Source organism: Lipotes vexillifer, unplaced genomic scaffold (genome assembly GCF_000442215.2).
Source record: "Lipotes vexillifer unplaced genomic scaffold, Lipotes_vexillifer_v1.1 scaffold395, whole genome shotgun sequence".
NCBI lineage: Eukaryota > Metazoa > Chordata > Mammalia > Artiodactyla > Lipotidae > Lipotes > Lipotes vexillifer.
In genome coordinates, this window is record NW_006797390.1 from 8147299 (window position 1) to 8170916 (window position 23618).

The window sequence follows — 23618 nt, forward strand, 5'->3', positions numbered from 1 at the left end:
AAACCAAATGATTAATTCCAACAAGTACTGCTCCCAGTTAGACCAACTGAAAGCAGCACTCGATGAAAAGCATCTGGAATTAGTCAACAGAATATCCATCAGGATAACGCAAGACCGTGTGTTTCTTTGATGACCAGGCAAAAGCTGTTACAGCTTGGCTGGGAAGTTCTGATTCATCTGCCATATTCACCAGACATTGCACCTTCAGATTTCCATTTATTTCGGTCTTTACAATATTCTCTTAGTGGAAAAAAATTCAATTCCCTGGAAGACTGTAAAAGGCACCTGGACCAGTTCCTTGCTCAAAAAGATAAAAAAGTTGGGCTTCCCTGGTGGCGCAGTGGTTGAGAATCTGCCTGCCAATGCAGGGGACATGGGTTCGAGCCCTGGTCTGGGAAGATCCCACATGTTGCGGAGCAACTGGGCCCGTGAGCCACAGCTACTGAGCCTGCGCATCTGGAACTTGTGCTCCGCAACAAGAGAGGCCGCGACAGTGAGAGGCCCGCGCACCGCGATGAAGAGTGGCCCCCGCTCGCCGCAATTAGAGAAAGCCCTTGCGCAGAAACAAAGACCCAACACAACCAAAATAAATAAATAAATAAATTAATTAATTTAAAAAAAAGATAAAAAGTTTTGGGAAGATGGAATTATGAAGTTGCCTGAAAAACGGCAGAAGGTAGTGGAACAAAAGGGTGAATATGTTGTTCAATAAAGTTCTTGGTGAAAATGAAAAATGTGTTTTTATTTTTGCTTAAAAACCAAAGGCACTTTTTGGCCAACCCAATATAATGTCTCTTCTTTCAGGAGTTTTCAGTCTAGTGAGAAAAGACGAGTAGTAAGTAAACAAATAAAAATACCAGAGACAAGTGCTGTGGAAGAGATTAAAAGGTGATGTGATAAGGAGTGACTGAGATTATGTGGTCAGAGAAGGATTCTTTGAGTAAAGTGACGCTTAAGTTGAGATCCGCATGTGAAGAAGGAGCCCAGCCATGGGAAGATCTGGGCGATGAGCATTCCAGGCCTTGGGAACCAGCTGACATAGAGCCATTTGAGCCTTTGGGGTGTTTGCGGAGTACATGGGAAGTCACTGTGGCTGGTATGTAGGGGGAGAGTGGTACAGAATGAGGCCAGAGTTAGGGGCTAATCATTTAAGGTTTTGTAAGCCAGGGTAAGAGGTCCCTTAGGTGTAAAGGAAAGCCATTGGAGGGCTCAAAAAGTAAGGGAGTGTGTTTTGAGAAAGATCTGCTGTGACCGCTGTGTGAGGACTGGATTCTGAGGATAAGGGGGGTGGGGTGGGTGGGTGGGTAACAGAAGTGGGACCCAGGAGACTTTACTGGCTGTGGTATTAGGACAGGTGAGAGATGCTGGTGGCTTGAACCAGAAAGTAAGAGTGGAGGGAAACAGGTAGATTTGGGCTGTGTGACCCCTCTCCCCCATCACTGTAAAGCTTTTTTTTTTTTTGTGGTACGTGGGCCTCTCACTGTTGTGGCCTCTCCCGTTGCGGAGCACAGGCTCCGGATGCGCAGGCTCAGCGGCCATGGCTCACGGGCCCAGCCGCTCCGCGGCACGTGGGATCCTCCCGGACCGGGGCACGAACCCACGTCCCCCACATCGGCAGGCAGACTCTCAACCACTGCGCCACCAGGGAAGCCCCACTGTAAAGCTTTTTATGTTCTTTTTTGTTTTTGGCTGCGCCGAGCGGCTCATGGGATCTTAGTTCCCTGATCAGGGCTTGAACCTGGGTCCTGGCAGGGAAAGTACCGAGTCCTAACCACTGGACTGCCAAGGAATTCCCACAGTAAAGCTTTTTTTTAAAGAGTTAGGTGGTAACTTTTCTTCCAACCTCCCACCCAGAGCAGAAGGTAAAGCTTTTTAAAGTGTTAAGTTTAAGAGGTCCAACCCCTTTCCTTGCCAGTTAATGTGATAGAAATCTGCCAACAAGGTTCTCTAAAGATTTATAAGCCAGTCAGGGTAACACATCTAGTACTTACTTTTTTTTTTTTGGCCATATGTGGGCCTCTCACTGTCGTGGCCTTTCCCGTTGCCGGACGCGCAAGCTCAGCGGCCATGGCTCCCGGGCCCAGCCGCTCCGCGGCATGTGGGATCCTCCCGGACCGGGGCACGAACCCGTATCCCCTGCATTGGCAGGCGGACTCTCAACCACTGCGCCACCAGGGAGGCCCCTAGTACTTACTTTTAATAGTGATTTGTAAAGAGAAAAAATGACGAGTATTCAAAAGAAAATCTGCTGCCTTTAGTATCCCTGCTGGTCCCACTGTTGAAATAAACTATTCCATCCCAAAAAAATAATCTGGTTTCATTATTAGTAGTTCAGATTTGCATCACATATTTTGTTTCACATTGAAGTCCGCAAGAAGAGGTCATGAGGGGCATAACACACTGATACTTCCACGTAGAACATTCTGTGCCACTCAGGTTTCCAATCAAGGAAGAGCATGAACTTGATACCAGAAATCTCATTAACCATGCACTAACTTCAGACGCATACTTCAGTGTGGAATGACAGACCACACTGGAATAATTTCAGTATACAACTTTCAAGTCACTTTGAAATTGGCTACTTTCAACTTAGAGGAAGCCAACAAAATCATGGGACATATTTTGCAGCCTGTCCTCTGCCACTGAATAATCTAATTATAGAACTAGAAAGCGATGCCACTAGACTCAGTACTTGCTGCACCCTACTTGCTGTGTCCCAGTTAATACAAAGGGACATTATACCACTGGCCCTTAGAATTTGAAGACTTAAGGTCCATGGCAGTTGGCGAGTTTTTAGAGAACCTTGCTGGAAGATTGTATCACATTAACTGGCAAGGAAAGGGGTTGGACCTCTTAAACCTAACACCTTAAAAAGCTTTACAGTGATAGGGGAGAGAGGTCCTCTGGGTGCTAGAATGTTGTTTGTTGCTGGTTAACACAGCATTTATACTTTGTCAACTTTGTGTCCTTTGTGTGCTTTTCTGAATGTATTTTTTACATGAATAAAAAGTTTACTAGACAAAGAGGCCATATAGTACTATAGTATATTTCCACCCCCCCATTAAAAAATGTGCAAAATACACATAACATAAACTTTACGATCGTCACCATTTTTAAGTGTGTAGTCATGTTGTATATCCATGTTGTTGCAGCCATCACCACCATTCATCTACAGAACTGTTTTTTTTTCATCTTGCTATGCCCATTAAACGGTAACTCTCCATTCCCTCTTTGCCCCAGCCCCTGGCAACCACCATTGTACTTTCTATGAGTTTGACTACTTTAAATAACCTATGGTAAGTGGAATCATAAGGTCCTCAGGTTCATTCAGGTTGTAGCTTGTGTCAGAATTTTCTTCTTTTTTTGAGGCTGAATATTTTCTTGTATGTATAGACCACATTTTGTTTGTTTATCCATTGATGGACACTTGGGCCGCTCCACGTTTTACCTATTGTGAATAACGCTGTTATGAACATGAGTGTATAAATGTCTCTTCAAGACCCTGCTTTCAGTTCTTGTGAGTACATACCCAGAAGTGGAATTGGCTGGGTCATATAGTAAATGTATTTTTAATTTATTTGAGGAACTGCCATACTATTTTCCACAGCTTGCCTCCTCTTTTAAAATTGGGGGCAACATAACAATTAAAATTATGAAATAGGTGAAATAATACATTGTACTATAATATAGTCTACCTTTGGTGGGAAGTCCAATATAACTGATTAAATATGACATAAGTAATACTAATTCCTTTTCTTCTGTTTTTCCCCTGGAGAGTAAGACATTTATTCATTCATACAAGAAACCTTTACTGAATGTCTCCTGTGTATCTGTTGCAGTTCGGTTCTCAGCAGTGAGCAAACAGAAACCCTTGCCTCATGGAACATGCAGACAAGTACTGGATTTTAGAAAATAGCTTTCCTGGGATAGAGCTAAATTTCTAGACCAGAAGTATCAAACCATTAAGTTAGCAGTTTGTTCAGGTAGAGAAAATTGCTTTCGAGTTACCATTAAAGCAACCTTGGTGCTTTTAAGCAACATAATAATTTACCTTATGCAGTATTATTTGAAGGGAAAGTGAAGTCTAAGAAGCGTGAGTTTTAAATTTTCTATTGCTTTCCCACTGGGGAGGAAACTTGGTGTGAGTACATTTGACTGGGAGTCAACAGATGAGTGTCCAGTCCTGACTTTAACATCTAATATTTGGTATTCTCCTGGGTTTTTTTTTACTTTGATCCTTATCCCTCCTCAGTCCTTTGTATAACTTTTTTTTTCCCCAAAGGATTTTGTCCTGTGTTGTTAACTATTATTATGCTAATATCACTTTTCTTTTTTAAAAATAAATTTATTTATTTTTGGCTGCGTTGGGTCTTCATTGCTATGCGTGGGCTTTCTCTAGTTCCAGCGAGCGGGGGCTACTCTTCGTTGCGGTGCGCGGGCTTCTCACTGCGGTGGCTTCTCTTGTTGTGGAGCACAGGGTCTAGGTGCGTGGGCTTCAGCAGTTGTGGCTTGCGGGCTCTAGAGCGCAGGCTCAGTAGCTGTGTTGCACGGGCTTAGTTGCTCCGCCGCATATGGGATCTTCCCGGACCAGGGCTTGAACCTGTGTCCCCTGCATTGGCAGGCGGATTCTTAACCACTGCACCACCAGGGAAGTCCCTAGTATTATCACTTTTAATCCTAGTAATCCCTAGTTCTGTTTTCAAGCTCATTCTCTCTTCTGAATTCCAGATTTATGTTTCCTGGTGCCAAGTGAACATTTCTTTCACTTCAGACACCATTTCTGAAAACAAATTCATTCTTCTTCTGCTGTGAATTTGCTTCTCCCCTGGATCATCAGTGAATGGCATCCTCTGTATGCTCGGCTGCTTGAGCAAAAAGCCTGCGTCATCTGAGTTCTTTCTTGTCCCTGTTCTCTGATTTCTGAACAGACCCTGGAGTCCTTGCCTTGCATATGCTGTTTTTGCTGTACAGAATACCTTTCCTCTACTCTGCTTGGCAAATCCCCATTGCTTTTGGGCAGAGTTAGTGACGCCTGTGTGTCTGCTCCTAGAACGTGTGAGGTCAAGTTTCCATTTTACTCTTTTGTTTCATAGTTTCATATTTGATCGTCTGTAGAACAGACTCTGTCTACCGGGAAGAAGCCTTAGCAAATTTAAAAATAAGTTAGTTATGCCAATACTTAAATTAGTTTGTGAAAACATTCTTAAAAAGTAATAGGAGGGCTTCCCTGGTGGTGCAGTGGTTGAGAGTCCGCCTGCCGATGCAGGGGACGCGGGTTCGTGCCCCGGGCCGGGAAGATCCCACATGCCGCAGAGCGGCTGGGCCCGTGAGCCATGGCCGCTGAGCCTGCGCGTCCGGAGCCTGTGCTCCGCAACGGGAGAGGCCACAACGGTGAGAGGCCCGTGTACCGCAAAAAAAAAAAGAAAAAAAAAAAGTAATAGGGTGCATGTTAAGCAATTTTATACAGAAAATGAGTCTCTTTTCCAGTAAACACTGCAGGTATAATAATTCATTCAACAAAAGTATATTTAATCTAGATATTGGGGGCAAGAGGCCTTGCAACCTGTAGAGGAGGTGTAGGAATTGAAAAACTCACGTTAGTATTTTCCTTCTTTCCTCATTCATCCCCACTGGCCACTCAGAGATTTTAAAAGACCTTAGATCTGCCCTACTTGCTGAAAATGCACCCGGTTGGATTTGTGTTGGACTTCTATGTCTATTGATAAATTCAGAGCACCTCTCAGTTACTTGTTCCTTCCTGCCAGCTGTTTGTATTGGATTCCTTTCTTTTCTTTTCTTTTTTTTTTTTTGGCAGTACACGGGCCTCTCACTGCTGTGGCCTCTCCCGTTGCGGAGCACAGGCTCCGGACATGCAGGCCTAGCGGCCATGGCTCACGGGCCCAGCCGCTCCGCGGCCTGTGGGATCTTCGCGGACCGAGGCATGAACCCGTGTCCCCTGCATTGGCAGGCGGACTCTCAACCACTGCACCACCAGGGAAGCCCTCTTTTCTCTTTTTTTTTGTCTTAGTTCTGTGTAATATAGCGTAGTATTCTTAGAATCCTGACCAACGAAAAATTTCTGAGGGAGTAGAATAGAGATTAACTCTTCTGGTTAACAGATAATGGTACTCTGAAGTCTTACTTTCCATCTCCCATCTCACTTCCTTTTACTGTTAAGAATCAGAGCAAGTTAAAGCCTAGTTCTGAATACTTTCCCTATTTTTTATTCTTCTTAGCAAGAAAATCATTTATCCAAGTACAGCTGGACAGTTCATTGTTCCAGCTACTCTTAGAGGTTAATGGCCTCGGATAAGTTGCCTAATCTCTGAGCCTCAGTTTCCACATCTGTAAAATGGGGATAAGATACCTCAGAGGACCATATGTAAGAATTATGTGAGATACCATCTGCAAATTCTCTGGTACAGAATTTAACTTTGTCAATCCACAGTAAATGTTAGCTCCCTCTTCCCTGAAACAAAGTGAAATGGTGGGTGTGAAACAGCTTTGTAAATAAATATAAATCACTAGCATTGTTTCCTCTTTCAGCATTGGGTATTAATAGCTTAGTTTATAATCTCATTATTAGAATATGCTGGCTCAGGCCCTTATGTGATAGGCACAGGCCCAGATTTGGTGATCCTTAAAGACTGTGTTTGTTCTTGTTCTAAAAACTTGAGAGAACTCCTACAACAAACTCAGATGATTTATGAAACTAATAGTTGGCTAATTCTTAGTCTAATTCGAACTGTTGAGCTAATTCTTAGTCTTATGTATCCACATATGAACACTAAGTGCATCTTTTACCCTCTCTTCATACTATCCAGGCCCTCCCACATTGCCCCACTCCTCCTCTGCTGCAGTAAAAATTTTGAATCCCATGGGATTTATGAGCATAACATGTACCTTGGCTTCTTCCTGTTTTTGTCTTTCTAGTTGGATTGGCTGTGATAATCACCTTATTTGGATATGTAACTTAAATCTCTAAAATAAGCTTTTGTCCAGTGAGTTATGAGGTAGAGGGCCAAGGACTTGAAATTATTGAACTCCTAGGAAACACATGTGATCCAGTTTAGAGAAACATTGATGATCTCTGAATGTGTTTTTACCACTTAAGAACATTGAAATATCATCTGTCATGTTCATTAAACATTTATGTGCATAGTACTTTCTGGGAACTCAGGGATATAATAGGAGTGTGCTCTTGCCTTCCAGAGTAATCTACTTGGAGTTCAAAGCAGCTCAAAAATACTGAAATTTCAGACATTAAGCAACTTAAATGCAAAACATAACCAATAATATGTGCCATGTCAGTCAGAGACGTGGTCTTATTTCATGAAAGTATGTGGTGAATTTTGGTTTCCTCACCTGTGAAGTAGAACTCAAAATACCCTGAAGGGTCGGTGTGGTGATTTCGCCGAGATTGCGTATGTAAGACCTAGGTGTAGTCCATAAAATCCACATATATTCTTTCTACAGTTAGGTATGCTTTTAATTGGAAAAATATTAGATGGCATGTGGTGAAAACAATGCAGGCAGGACAAAATGAAGAGTAAGCCTTCTCACTCCAGACCCTAGGCTCTTCCCTGTGCGCCTCGGGACCAAGAGCACAATTTCAAGTAAATAGGTACCTGTGTACACATGTATACGTATTCACGATTGTGTGCACTTATAATGTATAAGCGGGAACATTATACATGTCGTCTTTGATATCCTGCTTTTTTCATTTAAAAGTAGATTTTGGCAGTCCTCTTTATCAACAAGTGTAGGGTTTTTTTAAATACATTATTATTTTATTCTTAATGATTGCAGAAAATTCTAGTTTTAGTGTATAATAAATAATACAACATATGTCTTCCCCCATCACTCATTCAAATATGTTAATTCAAAACTTTCTCTCCTTAGGGTCAACTCACTATCCTAAAAGTCCATCCTCCCAAGAAGAAGGAACAGAAAGACCTCTTTGTAAGAAAGGCGTGGGTATCCCATGAATGAGACAGCAGAAAACCGACTGGAGTACAGCAGGACTCCAGAGCCAGATATAAGGCTCAGAAAAGGGCACCAACTTGATGGGACAAGGGGAGGTGACAATGACATCCACCAAGGAGATTTGGAGCCTCTTGTAGAGGCATCTGCCCTTTCTTCCTATCATAAAAAAGTAAGTTAAAGTGGAAGGATGGTAAGTAAAACAAATTTATGGGAATGTAGCTGGAGGAAGGATATTAAAAAGAAAGAGTACGGGGACTCTGCTGGAGAGAGGATGGCGTTTTGAAAAGGAACCCTGAGCACGTTTGTAAGATTTTGAAGTCTCTTATTCTTAAGGTAGCTAGGAATTAGTTATGCCCTTTCTGTTGACACGTAAAACCATACTTAAGCTGCTCTGTCTTATTTAAGAAAGGAAATGGGTGTTTGTAGTTACCATATATCCTTTATAATTCAGCCATGATTTAGTAATGACATCATCGTTTATATTTTTGGAGACACATCCTAACTGCATGCTGGAACTGCTTCTCAGATAGAGTTTATCTCCAGTGCATACCTTGGAAGCCAGTGGAATTCTGGGAAAATAATCTAATCTTTCCTTCTACCTCGCAGAGAAAAGAGCAGCTTTTAAATGATTCAAGCAGCTATACCAAGAGTGCAAAGGTGTAAATATCTGTGAGCAGGTCCCAGTGTCATTGTTAATAGACATTTTGCCATGTGCTTTGGAACCTTGCAATTGTGTAGCACGTTCAGTGTTGTGTTTCTAGTACAGTGTTTCTCAGACTGTAGGTTATGCCCGTTAGTAGTTTGTGAAATTCATTTTGGTACTACAAGCAGTGTTAATTAGACCGCAAATAAAGATATTAAGGTGCATATATGTAGTAATATACATTTAAACTATGTTATTTGATGAAATTGTTTAGCTTTATTTAGATATGTATGTGTTTATCGATATGAATAATATATACATTTCTTACTGTGGGTTGTAGTTAGAAACATATTGAAAGCCTCTATTTGGAACTGCATCTTTACCATCGTAAGAGAAGCTTATTGTGTGGGTGGTAGTGGTGCTGGTTGGAACTCGAGAGGATTGTCTTGTCTTTTCAGGTCTTTTATAAGAATTTCACCAGAGCACTGTAGAAATACACGCTATTGTGGCAGGAAATTTAAGGTTATTTCTTCTTTTACCCTTGGTAACACTTTGTAAGCCAGCTTCATACTCTTGGCTAGTTGTGCTACATTGAAAGACTGTTTGTGTCCCTGTGTGTGTGTGTGCCCCCGCATATACAGGGCAGGATTAAAAACAAGATTTGCTTATGATGAGTATAGTGTAATTTGGCCTCCAAACTACCATTACTCTTCTTTTTTTTTTTTTTTTTTTTTAAATTCATTTTATCTTTATTTTTGGCTGCATTGGGTCTTCGTTGCTGCGTGCGGGCTTTCTCTAGTTGGGGCGAGCAGGGGCTGCTCCTCGCTGCGGTGCGTGAGCCTCTCATTGCGGTGGCCTCTCGTTGCAGAGCACGGGCTCCAGGTACACGGGCTTCAGTAGTTGTGGCTCGCGGGCTCTAGAGCGCAGGCTCAGCAGTTGTGGCACATGGGTTTGGTTGCTCCGTGGCATGTGGGGTCTTCCTGGGCCAGGGATCAAACCTGTGGCCCCTGCATTGGCAGGTGGACTCCCATCCACTGTGCCACCAGGGAAGCCCTACCATTACTCTTTTAAAAGAAGTTTGACAGATAGCTAGGGTAAGAACTTTCTTCCTTGCTTATGGCTTTGCTTTCTTGTTGATGTTTTACAATAACATGTACTAGCAGCTAAGACTCCCCTATTCAGGCTGAGCAACTTGACTTTCCCTCCATTGCTACTTAGGCCTAAGCAGTTATCAAAGCAGTAAGAACTGTCGCTAGGTTTGGATGAGGACTGGGTTATCTTTTCTTTTTTATTGTAGTAAACACATGACATACGTTATTGCTAACTGTATACACTTTGTTGTGCCGCAGATCTCTAGAGCCTTTGCATCTTGCGTGAGTGAAACATCTACCCATTGAATAGGGAAACATCTACCCATTGAATAGCAACTCCCCATTTTCTCCACCCCACCAGCCCTTGGCAGCCACCATCCTACTTCCGGCTTCTATGAGTTTGACAACTTTAGATACCTCATATAAATGGAATCATGTAGTATTTGTCCTTCTGTGACTGTCTTATTTCACTGAGCGCAGTGTCCTCAACGTCTGTTCATGTTGTAGCATAAGACAAGCCTTTTTTTTTTTCTTAAGGCTGAGTAATATTTTATTGATACGTATATATCACTCTGTCTATCCATTTGTCTACTGATGGTTGTTTAGGTTGTTTCCACCTGTTGGCTATTGTGAATAATGCTGCAGATATCTCTCTTCAAGATACTGTATTTAGTTCTTTTGGATTAAAATCCAGCAGTGGGATTACTGGGTCATATGGTAGTTCTGTTTTTAATGTTTTAGGAACTTCCATACTGCTTTCCATAGTAGCTGAACCATTTTACATTCCCATCAACAGTGTACAGGGGTTCTAATTTCTCCATATCCTCATCAACACTTTATTTTCTTTTTTGATAATGGCTGTCCTAACAGATGTGACTGTGGTATCTCATTGTAGTTTTGATTTGTGTTTCCCTGATGATTAGTGATGTTGAGCATCCTTTTCATATACCTGTTGGCCATTTATATGTCTTTTGGAGAAATGTCTATTCAAGTCCTTTGCGCATTTTTAAGTTGGGTTTGTTTTTGTTTGTTTGGTTTTTGCTATTCAGTTATAGGAGTTCCTTATATATCTCGGATATTAACCCCTTATCAGATCCATGGTTTGCAGATATTTTCTCCTGTCCTTAGGTTACCTTTTCATTCTCAATTGTCTTCTTTGCTATGCAGGAGCTTTGTGGTATGACATAGGCCTGTTTTTCTAATTTTGCTTTTGTTGTGATATCGGTGTCATATTTCTTCGTGCCCAGTGTCACGAAGCTTTTTTTTTTTAGGAAATGCTCAACATCTTTAATCATTAAGGAAACTCAAGTCAAAACCTCAATGTGATACCACTTTATATGCACAAGAATGGTTAAAATTTTTTTGCAAGGGGCACAATTAACAAGCATTCACGAAGATGCGAACCCTCATAAATGCTGAGGGTAATATAAATGGTATAGCTGCTCTAGAAAAACTGTCACCAGTTCTTCAAAAAGTTAAACAGAGTTATCATATAACCCAGCAATACCACTTTTAGGTTTATACCCAAGAGAAATAAAAATATACATCAAAACAAAACTTTATATGTATGTTCCTAGCAGCACTATTTATGAGTCAAAAAGTAGAAACAACTCAAATGTCCATCACTTACTTGATGAATAGATATATTAAATGAGGTATAGCCATAAAATGGAATATTTTTGGCAAAAAAAAAAAAAAAAAAGAAATACTGTTACATACTGCCACACGGATAAACCTTGAAAACATTCTGCTAAATGAAGGAAGCCAGTCACAAAGATGACATATTTAATTATTCTGTTTATTTGAAATGTCTAGAATAGGCAAATCTATGGAGACAGAAAGTAGATTTGTGGTTGTCAAGTGCTGGGAGGATGGGGAAATGGGGAGTCACTGCTAATGGGTATGGGGTTTCTTTTGGGGTGATGAAAATGTTTTAAAATTGACTGTGTCATGAAGCTTTTCCTCTACATTTTCTTCTAGGATATTTATAGTTTCAGGTCTCACATTTAACTTTTTTTTTTTTTGGCTGTGCTGCATGGCTTGTGGGATCTTAGGTCCCTGACCAGATCAAACCAGGGCCCTTGGCAGTGAAAGCATGGAGTCCTAACCACTGGACTGCCAGGGAATTCCCACATTTAACTTATTTTCAGTTAAGTCATTTTGAATTCATTTTTGTGTATGGTGTAAGCTAAGGGTCCAGTTTCATTCTTTTGCATGTGGATATCCAGTTTTTCCAACACCATTTGTTGAAGAGACTATCCTTTCCCCATTGTGTAGTCTTGCCACTCTTGCCGAAGATCTGTATATGTGTTGGTTTATATCTGTGCCCTCTCTTCTGTTGCATTGGTCTATGTGGCTGTCTTTATGCCAGTACCATACTGCTTTGATTACTGTAGCTTTGTAATATGTCTCTAAGTCAGGAAGTGTGATGCCTCCAGCTTTGCTCTTCTTTCTCAGGACTGTTTTGACTCTTCAGAGTCCTTTGTCATTCCATATGAATTTTAGGATTGTTTTTTCTATGACTGGGCTTATCTAAAAGAAAGTGGAAATGTAATAAGCAGAACTGGATGAGGCTTGACTCGGTTATTGAAGGACTAAAAGGCATTCCAGGCCAAGAGAATAGCAGATGTGAAGACTCAGAAGTAAGAAATAGCATGATGCTTTTAGGGAATAGTAATAATGATAATAGCTAACGTGTTTTGAGTATACATTGGTGTATATTGATGTGTGAACCTGCAAAACGTCTGGTATAGCTAGAGTGAAAGGTACAAGGGTTTCAGTTTGTTAGCAAGTGAGCCTAGACGATCGGGGCCTAAAATTCAGATCTTTAGCCTCCCAGTCCAGTGTTCTTCCACCCTCCAAAGTTCTTTCTGAAATGTGTAGTGTTGTGTATTGGTTGAAGTGGATAGACCATTACTTCTAGGCCTCTGGCTCTAAAGCATCAGCTCTTTTAACTGTATTTGCTGAACTTTATAGTTTGTGTTTTGTAACCATCTGTAGATAAAAACACAAAAGAGGCATTTCAAACCAGGTTACCCTTGATCTTTAGTTTTATGACTTTGTTTCGTATCTCTGAGTTTTTAAGGTATTAAGTTGAATAAAGAGAGCAGCCTTTATGGTTGTCCTACTTTTCCTCTGCTCCAAATTCTTCTTCATAAATGGGGACTGGAGCCAACTTTTCATTCATTCAACCTAGGAATTATTTTCTTGAACTGATTTGCTTTAACCAAACTCATAAGAACGCCACTGTTTATTAGTTTATCATAAGAAATCTAACTTGTAATTAGACTCCCGTCTGCCAGTCACTTCATTTTCTTTTCTTGAGGAGGTCTACTTAGGAAATTCAGTTAAGATTAGAGACAGTTGCTTTTGAGAATTAAAAAAAAAAAACTTGGATGATTTTAAAGGTCTTTCCCATCAATCTTTGATAGCGATAGCTAGTCTTTACAGGCTGAGTCTGTATGTTTCTAGGCTGGCCAAAGTGAGTGTTCAGATAGACTGGCTGTTGTACCTCTGTTGGACGACAGCGGAGATGCAGTCATCGGTGCTTACTCTTTCAGATGTCATTTTTTGAAGACACCTTAATTTCTACTAACCCCTGTGTTTGTGTGTTAGCTATATCAGCTTGCTAACGCCCTTACTACACATTGCAGATTTCTAAATTTAAGGCTGGATGCAACCTGTCAACTTTCCAAAAAGACCATCAAAATAACCTGTTGATGTTATAAGGGAGTCACTGTGCTGCACACCTGAAACTAACACAACGTTGTAAATCAACTGTACTTCAGCTTAAAAAACGGTTAATAAAAAAGCAAACAAACAGAAATAACCTGTTGATCAGACTAAGCGAAGTTTCTTATTTACTGCAGTGAGAGTGAGCATCACTCTGAAGGGCCTTGCTTTAGAAGGAGAGGCCGTGGCTGGCTGTGGGTAGGGTTTGCGGTCTGGCTTCTCGTGGTTTAAGGCAGGTCTTTCAATACAGAGATCGTATTAACGTTGCGCAGAGCTTGTGATAGATTAGGGCAGTTGGAGCAAGTCTGGTGAGCAAGTTCTTACTTGATAAGTGAGTAGGTTTGCCTGGTTCAGCAATTTATTATACTAAGGAGCTGGTTGAGCAGTCTAATGTTAAGTGAATTTCCGAGAAGCTCCTAAAGCTAACAGCAAAGCTACCTACTGGTTTGTACCCTTAATCTTCCTGGGCAAGGGTCTGCTGAACAAATGAGGTCATGTTGTGTAGGGGCCTTAGATCTTAGTCCTCGTAGTTATGCGAATGCAGAAGCCTCAGTTCTCACTGACCTCTGTAGGGCGTATACATTTTAATCAAACTTTGCTGTCCTGGCCCTGGGTATCTTACCATTTCCTTGACCTTTATCTTCTAATTGTGGATGGTGTTATGATTGTAGATCTCTGTGGCACTTTGTCTACTGACTTCAACTAGTATTTAAATATATAATTTATGTCTTGCTACTCCGCTAAATGAACCCTAAGTTTCAGCTGAACTGAACTAGTCTCTTTTCTTCAAAATGGTACTTTTGCTTTTCCCTCTTGACAGTTCTTTTATTTCGTCTTTCCAAAATTCTATTCCTCATGCAGCCTTTCCCGAGCTCCACACTCCTTGTCTTTAAACTGGCTGTACCTTATTTCTTAGTCATTTATGTAGCTAATTCAGCCCCTTATTAGATTGTATGCCCATGGAAGACAGAGACTATATTTTACTCTTTTTTTTTGCGGTTCGCGGGCCTCTCACTGTTGTGGCCTCTCCCGTTGCGGAGCACGGGCTCCGGATGCGCAGGCTCAGTGGCCATGGCTCACGGGCCCAGCCGCTCTGCGGCATGTGGGATCCTCCCGGACCGGAGCACGAACCCGTGTCCCCCGCATCGGCAGGCGGACTCTCAACCACTGTGCCACCAGGGAAGCCCTACTCATCTTTTAAAAAATCCTCTTAATAAATATTTATTAAGCTGAATTACTCTGTTGAACTGAGTTGGGCTAAAGCAGATAAATGCCCAATAGACTGATGAATTATTTTCATATAGGACTTTCATCTTTATCACTCTGGTTCTCTCTTTCCAAAGGTAAAATACACTCCAGAGAATTAACATTTTAGGTTGCAGTTTGTATGGATCATCAGAGTTGGATATTGTTGTGTTTTGAGATATAACCCACTTTAACTCTTCTCACAGATGGACTTCACTGAAGATAGCAGGAGGAAAAGATTTGAAAGTGTCTTTGTAGTCACTTCAGAGCATTGACCTCTCTTTAAGTTTAAATATAGTGATTTATTCATAGAAAGCCTTAGAGAATTAAGGTTTATGCCTTTATTTTAGGCAGCTTTGGTTTTAATTGTTTATCATTTACAATGTCCTGTTTCTCTTCAAAATTTGTTTTGATAACAGTTACAGATATGACAACAGGAGCAGAACAGAGCAAATGTTTAACTCTTGTATGTGATCATCTTAGTATAGATACAGTTTAGTATTGAAACATCTTTGGGTGCTGTGGTTTAGTGGCTACTAGAAGGGAAATTAAAAGTAATTTCTGCTCATGACAAGGTAGTTCTTTAGAGTTAATATTGGAAGACAGATATTTTTTATATATATAGTGCTCAGCACAGACTTTCCAAACCGTCATTATGTGGCAGAGCTATAAACTTGCCCGTGTGCCCCGGAGAAAACATTTTTGTCCTGTGTTCTAGCCACTGCTTGACTCTACCACTTAATTCCTACATGTTAGCCTCTGTTTAACCAGGGGAACTGTATTTACCACCACCCACTCTGTGTAGATCCCTAATTAGCAACTCCACAATGCTTGAACACAACAAATAACTATTTATGGTCTAGTGTTTTAGACATTTGTTTTTTGAAGACATGTTGGTGAGTATTCTGTTATAGGAGGGTGAGAAGTGGGGATAATGTTTGGTAGATCAGCAGACTTATTAATACTTTGCTCTTCTGAAGGGAATGTTCTTTTATAAAAATTCAGAAATCTTGCTGACATGTTGGGATGGGTGGAAGTATTTATCTTTACTGGGGTGTGTATTTGACCACTGACCACATTCTGCTTCATAACACATACACTGGACCATGGGAGGTGGAAATATTACCGTTGGTGGTATTTATTAATAAAAAACTGATCCCCACCCCACCCCACCCCCGCAAAAAAAAAAAAAAAACCTGGATGAAGCTACATATCTTAGTAATGTAACGTACAGTGAAATTCTTGCCTTACACATAGGATCGCATTCTTTGAATTGAGGTTAGCTTTTTAGAAGCACCATTTTGGATAGAAGGGCAGTTGTAAAAGATGATAAGAGAAATGCATACAGGCAGCCCTAATGCTTTGCAAGTTTCCAGCATGCATGAGTTTTAGCTACCATGTGTTCGTTAAATAATGTCAGTCCCTCCACAGTATGGTTCAGATTTTAGTTACTGTGGTATATTTACTGTGAGTAATTCTTACAGTACCAACTCTCTGCTGTCTCTCCAGTCCACAGATGATGGTGCATATAGTAGATGTTCATTGTATTGATGACTTCTTTGAGTCTGTCAGTGACTGGTCAGTGTACATCTGTTACTCACTTAATCCGTGAGACAGCAAAGTGTGTTGCTTCCCAGTGATAAACCCATGTGACCCTTTATAAAAATGGATAATCAGAAGAGGGAATAGGCTGACAAAGATAAAAGTGAAGCAGAGAAATGAACGTGACAATGGCGAACGTGAAAATCAAGTCCAACATAAATAGGAGTTAGAGAAGCAGTAGCTGACTGGGGGAATGTTGGCACTGCCTGCCGCCACTTAAAGAGATTCTAGATCTGCAGCCAGAGGATCTTAGTGAGGGCAGGCTTGTCGCCATAAAGGAGTATCGTGTGACAGAGGATGTGGATGGCCAGTGGCAGGCAGAAAGGTCAGATGAAAGGAATGCCTAAGGATGTTTCATGACTTTGAAAGTGTAAAGAATAAAACCTTGAAACCCTGATCCAAACTTAGAAAGTACGACAGTCTGCCAAGGCATAGAGAATATGCTCACTGTGTGTTATAAGTTAAACAACAAGAAGGCCCACACTGCTCACATCACTCTTGGTAACTTTTTCTAACCAATAAACAGTTAATTCTCAGTGTTTCTGTTCTAAAATATAGCATGCTAAATAAATACTGGTTTTTACTAGTCTATTTCTTTGTACATGTAAAACTGACAGGGATTTTAATGTTTTGACAGCATTTTGTTAAGGTCATGGAATAGTCCCCACTGGTCATTAAGATTGCCGAACGTGACTTTGGCTTGCACAGTTTTTACATCCTGAGCTACCACGTGGAACGAGGCCTGTCTGTATGTGTCGTGGCCTTTTGGCCCAATGTCTGTTACCCACGGAAACAGGCCATTTCATAACTAGAAAACTGTGTGAGGGGAATGAATAGAGCAGGAACTCTGTGGACCTGAGTTGAATTTCTGACTCTAGGTGTGTTACCTTGAACACGTCATTTAACCTCAGGTTTCTCATCTCTAAAGTGGTAGCCGCTCAGTGAATACTTCTTGAGTTTTTTGAATGAATGCTTACCATTTAGCCCCGGCACTAGTAACCACTTATTAGTAAGTAGCTCACTTATTAGCATCTTTCACAGAGAAGGATCTGATAAGTTTTTTTTTTTTCTTTCTGATGTGAACACAGTATTGAACTGTGACATACATAATATGAGGTGTATAGACCCTCTCATTATTTCTTTAGATCAGAGCTTCTCACTCCCTGGTGACATTTTGCCATTGTAGGATGTTTAACAGTACCCTGGCCCCTACCTACTGGATGCCAGTAGCATTCCCACCACTTGTGACATGTAAAAGTGAATCCAGTTATTGCCAGATGTCCCCTGGGAGGGGGTGGGGGTAAAATTCCCCCTAGCTGAGATCAAACTGCTTTAGACTTTTAAAGTATTTTCTTAATTTATTTCTCTCCTTTCCTGTTTCCCTTCTTCAACCGGACCTTCTCTCTGTTGCCAAAGTGATAGTTTCCAAACGCAAGTCTAGTGCTCAGCTTGCTCTGCTCTCATATCCATTAAATGCTCAGCCTTGCCTGCAGGATAAAGCCTGAAGCCCAGTAGCATCAGCTTTCAAGGAGCTGGTTCCTACCTAACTCCACCTCCATTCCTCTCCCTCCTTTTTTTTAAAAAAATGTTTAAGCATTTTATGGAGGGATGATTTACACAAACATTGTATCATGGGGTAATTTAAACACATAGCACAGTGACACTACATATGTGTGACGACCACGCAGATCAAGATTCAGATTATTTCCATCATTCAGAAACTTCCCTTTATGCCCTTCCAGTCAGTAACCCCTCCCTCACCCCCATTCCCAGTGGTCACCATTATTGTGACTCCTACCACAGTAGATTTGTTTTGCTTGTTGCTGACCTTGATACAAATGGAATCATGTGATACACACTGTCTTAATAATGGCTTCTTTCACTTGGCATGTTTCTACTACTCACCCATATTGTTTTGTCAGTTCTTTATTACGGAAGAGTATTCTGTTATATAAATATATCACACTTGTTTATCCAGTTTCTTATTGTTAGACAATTGGGTTATGTCTGGGTTTTCACCATTATGAATAAAGCTACATTGTGCGTCTTTACCTTCTTTAAAAATTTTTTATTGTGGCAAAGTTTATAATGTAAAATTTGCCATTCTGACCCCTTTAAAGTATACAGTTCAGTGACACTAATTGTATTCACAATGTTGTGCAACCATTACTGTTACCTCCAAAGTTTTTCACCACCCCAGAAAGACTTAAGGAGTAACTCTTCATTCCTTCCCCCGCCCCAGCCCAGTGTTTGGGCACCTCTAGTTTACTTTCTGTCTCTGTGAATTTGGTTATTCTAGGTATTTCATGTAAGTGGAATTGCTGTGTGGGGTGCATTTCACTGAGCATGATGTTCTCAAAGTTTATCCCTGTGGTGGCCTGTGCCAGAACTTCATTCCTTTTTTTTTTTTTTTTTTTAATTTTTTTTTTTATGTTGGGAGTTCCTTCCTGTCTGGTTCTATAGATTTGCTTTTTTTTTTTTAACATTTTTATTGAGGTATAATTGTTTTTTTTTTTTTTTTTTAACTTTTTATTTTATGTTGGAGTATCGTTGATGAACAATGTGTTAGTTTCAGGTGTACGACGAAGTGATTCAGTTATACATATACATGTATCTGTTCTTTTTCCAATTCTTTTCCCAGTTAGGCTGCTACAGAATATTGAGCAGAGTTCCCTGCGCTCTACAGTAAGTCCCTGTTGGTTATCCATTTTAGATATAGCCTTGTGTACATGTCAATCCCAAACTTCCTAACTATCCCCCGACCCCAAACTTATGTAACCATAAGTTTGTACTCTAAGTCTGTGAGTCTGTTTCTGTTTTGTAAATAAGTTCATTTGTATCATTTTTTTTTAGATTCTGCATGTGAGCATATGATATTTCTCTTTGTCTGACTTATTTCACTCAGTATGACAATCTCAAGGTCCATCCATGTTGCTGCAGATGGCATTATTTCATTCTTTTTAATGGCTGAGTAATATTCCATTGTACATTTGCACCCCATCTTCTGCATCCACTCTTCATTCCTTTTTATGACTGACTAGTATTCTGTTGTTAGCTAGGCTGGATCTCTTCCCTCATCCACAGGCATTTGGATTGTTTCCTTACTCACCTCCTTTGGCCTCACATCACATTTACTTTGTTGCCACAGCTGTGCTAAACTCTGTACTCTTTATATGGAGCTTTTTCTTCCCTCTTTGTTTTTGGATTCGGGCTGTTACCTTGCCCTGTCATGTCTGACTGGTGAACTCTTAAGGCATTTTCCAGGGCTTGCTTCAGATGTTACCTTTCTGGAAAACTTTCTAGCAGTGCCAGAGTTAACTTTTCTCTTTTCTGTTTGCATCAGACCTTGTCCATACTATAGACTAGCTCATTGCTATGGGTTTTTTTTGTTGTTTGTTTGTTTGTTTTACGTATATGGGTGCCTTCCCCACTAGGCTGTGGCACCTACTTCAGTGTTCTCAGTACATAGCCCATCATCATGAGAAAGACCATCACTTATTTATTGCCCTAGTCCTAGGCCCTGGGATAGTTTCTTTTATTCATTATGTTTGTTCCTTAAACAGATGTGCAGTGTAGTACAGTGTTGTTAAAATCATTTTGCAGATGAGGAAACTGATGCTTATTGGGATTGTATATAATTTTGTGAAAGATTACACAATTTATCATTAGTCAAGGTTTATCTGGCTTCAGAGTCACTTTTATCCATTGGCAAGCCAACTTTTCCTAAAAACTGTTTAAGTGAATAAACAGTTTTTTCCTCTGTTTGGTGTTCAACCAAGACCATACATCTTGCATTCTCAATGTTTTCTGTTTTCTTGTAATAAACATGTGTTAAGCACTGCTGAGAATCAAAGCTGTCCTCCCCCATAGCAGTGCCATTGTTCTCTTCCTCCCTGTTATGGGAAGTTGATGTGTTCATCTCTCTTTCCTGTAGACGTGGACAGTGGTGGGTGCCCACCCAGAGAGGCGCCCTCTCCTCATTTTCCTTTCCTCAGTCTGTAGTAAAGGTTACCTATGTGCAGTGCCTTTGCTTCTGCCAGTGAGGCTGCCTTGCCTTTCCCTATCAGTGGTCCTCCATGAATCCAAGTGCACTTGATCCCGTTGGTATCTCAGACTGTCTGCAACGTAGTCAGGTTTTACTTTTGATAGTACAGGGAACATTTAACTGTGTTCTATGTGCTTATTTGTAGTTTTATTGGAAACTGCTGGCATGATTTATTTGTCTGAGAATCAAGATTGAATCCATGTTTCTGTTTCTCTTTGTGAAGAATGAACTACATGTTAAACATGCATAAATATTGGACCTGTTTTATGTTTTATATAAATTTACACTTTATACTTAAAAAAATCAGTCTGCTAATCATTTCAAGCTGTTGTCTATTTTCAGTTTTCATACAATTGATGATTTAATGGAATTTTATCACTTTTATTTTGTTTAATAAGGCACAGTCCTTAAATCTTTTAAAGCATTATTAATTAATCTAGCAACTTTGTAAGTATATAAAATATTGGCGCAGAGCTGTTCTGGGAGCAATGGACGAAGACAAACATACACTTAAAATCCAGTTTAGGAAGCGTTACCGTGAAAAAGTAACATTCTGTCAAGTATGAAATAAAACAGTGTAAGTCAGTGAACAAGAGCTGTACATTAGCTGTCAAACGAGCAGTCTGGACCTGAAGTGCTGAAGAAATTCAGAAGAGGAGGCATGTTATGGGTTAGGTGGAGCCCACATTTTCTGGTGAAAATGGCTTCTTTGCAGGGAGTGAAACACATTGAAATGTTACAATGGTTTGTAGCCCTCCAGACGGCTGTGTTAATATCTGTGTTATTGAAATTTCACAGGATTGGGGGAAGCAATCTAAAAAATGTTCCTAGGAAGGTAGAGGGGTTGTGGAGGGGTGTGGGAGGGAAACATGGAACCTTCTTGAAGGAAAGGTAGAGAAACACTATGCGAGAGTAGTTAAGAGGTTTAAACAGGAACATGATGGTGATGGGCTGGCATGGAGGGGCAGGAAGGTAAGTTTTAGGTAAGTAGAGAAGGGGAGGGTGTTTTATTGGTGAGAATAGTAGAGAAGCAGATTCAAGATAGTTTTCTTGGAGAACATAATTGAAAAAAAATTGAGATTGGGTGCATAGCATGTCTCACATGCTGCTTAATAGCCTCTAGTTATCTTGAAAAGTGAAGAAAGCAAAATCTTAGGATTTCTTTTGAAACATGTTCAAATTCACGTTTTGTGGTAGATGACCTCCGTGTGCTCAGCCTCCCCGGTTAGTTTTCTGATTGCAGTTCACGCCCTCATGCAGTTATGGGGGCGGTTCTGTTCACCTGGCAGACACTTAGCTTAGGAAGCACTTTCCTGTGGTGTCATTATTCACTGAGTGACAGAACCACCAAATTTTAGAGAATGGAGAAGACTGGAGGGATTTAAACTTCTCCTTTTAGATGGAAATGAGAAAATTGAGGCTCAGAAAGGTTGAGAGACCTGTCTAGAAAACCATCGACGTTAGCGGTTAAACCAGGCTTACTCCTGGCATCTCCTGAGTTCTAGTCCGTTGCCCTTCTTACAACTTCATTTTGTCTAAACCAGCAGGCACCTTGACCTGGAGACTGCAGGTTGTCACGTCTTCCTGCATTTCCCCAGACACAGTGATCATTTCCTCACCTGTGTGGAAAGACGATGGGTTTCGTCTTTTTCACTTTTCCACTTTGTTAGTTTTAACCTTGGGCCACTTACTTAACCTCTTTGCCTAATGTTCTTTATATGTTTTGATAAGAATACTATTCTAGTACGGTGGTTGTCAGGATTAAGTTAGATGATCTTTTCTTTGTGCTTGGTGTATTTTAAGAATTTAGTAAATGTAGTTTTTTTCCTCCTTTCTTTCTTTTCCCCTAGAGCACTTACCACATTGTATTTATTTTACATGTGCCAGGTGGGATTCTTGGAGATTTCCCCTCAATAATCTCTCAACTTTATATGTGTAACAGTATTATGTGGTCTATGGGTATAATTCTTAAAATAAAAAACAAAGCAGTCAAGGCTACTCCTTGAACAGGAATGCTGCTGCCATAGTTCAGTTGTCTGTCAGAGAAGAATCAGGCACCTCTTGTTCATTTTCAGTACTCATAACAATTCTATAATAAACAGACCTTACTTCCTATATTGTTACTTGTCTGAGCCTTGTTTTGACCTTAAGAGAATTTCATTGTAATTCTTCAAGGAAAAGATATTGTTTGGTTCCTTTGGCTCCTGGTCTCTGTCCCTGACTGTTTCTGTGATTGCCTTGCAGAGCTTGGAGGAACGTCGGTGCGATGATGGAGCGTCTCAGGAGGACGAGGGGTTTATGGGCATGTCCCCCCTCTTACAAGCCCACCACGCCATGGAGAGAATGGAAGAGTTTGTGTGTAAGGTAAGGTGGCCCTTTCTTGTCGTTTCCGTGCTGTATGTTTAGTCCTTCCCAAACCGGAAACTTTAAGGAGAGAGGCGTGTGGCGGTGTGCGGGGCAGAAGCAGTGTCAAGACTTTAACCCTGTTCAAGGCACAGGTTCTTTGTTTGCCTGCACAGCCGTGATAAAGGTTTGATAACACTACATTATCCAGCTGGGAAGCAAGGCTTTCCTGAAAATAGGTTCACAGAGTAGATGTCTTGTTGACCGTTTAGACAAGACAGAATGAAAAAATTGGGGGTGTTGGATGCCTGGAGATGCTGAAGCGCCATCTCCAAGTGCCTTGAATCTGTTCTACTGTGACAGCGAATGTGCTGCTCTTCGTAGGGGTTGTGGCTAGTCAGACTCCTCTCCAGATAGGGGTTGCCCAGTTTTCACAAACATCTAGTGTCTTCAGTGTGGCTGGTATGTTTTCTGATTCATTAGGATCCATGTGGGGATGTTTACCCCCTAAAATGGTAACTGGAATTGGGGTTGCTTGTTTAGAGAAAATGGTCAGGGACCCTGGTATGGGCACAGCCGCTCGGTCCATTTGATCCATAGGAGCCCTGGCAGGTATGACCTCAGGTCAACACAATTCAGTGTGTGTGTAAATTCATTTATTAAACATTTTTGAAGGACTCTTGATCATTTAGAGAAAAATTTTTCTGACACTTAGCTTTTTCATGAGTTTTATGAAACCAAGACTTTTTATGCATGTAGTCGTAGATCCTGAAAACTAAATTTAGGTTTTCCTACATTCATAACGATTCTAGAAATAATTGGGACCAGTTGACTTAGAGTCCTATACTTTGGACCAGAGCTGAGAAGAGAATGTTATAATCTGGATATAGACATCTCTTCCAAGACAGAGGGATTGGGGGGGTGGGGGGAG

The 23618-nt window shown here is 40.8% G+C and overlaps 1 protein-coding gene across 1 annotated transcript in view; it reads left to right on the forward strand.

Annotated features, from left to right (window-relative positions):
• ADIPOR2 (adiponectin receptor 2) overlaps positions 1–23618 on the forward strand; it is a 49755-nt gene that overhangs the window by 14774 nt on the left and 11363 nt on the right. Inside the window, exons 2-3 of the mRNA XM_007469481.1 lie at positions 7903–8155; positions 22589–22708. Coding sequence (XP_007469543.1) covers positions 7985–8155; positions 22589–22708 — 291 coding nt within the window. The 5' untranslated portion in view covers positions 7903–7984. The remainder of the gene's footprint in view (positions 1–7902; positions 8156–22588; positions 22709–23618) is intronic.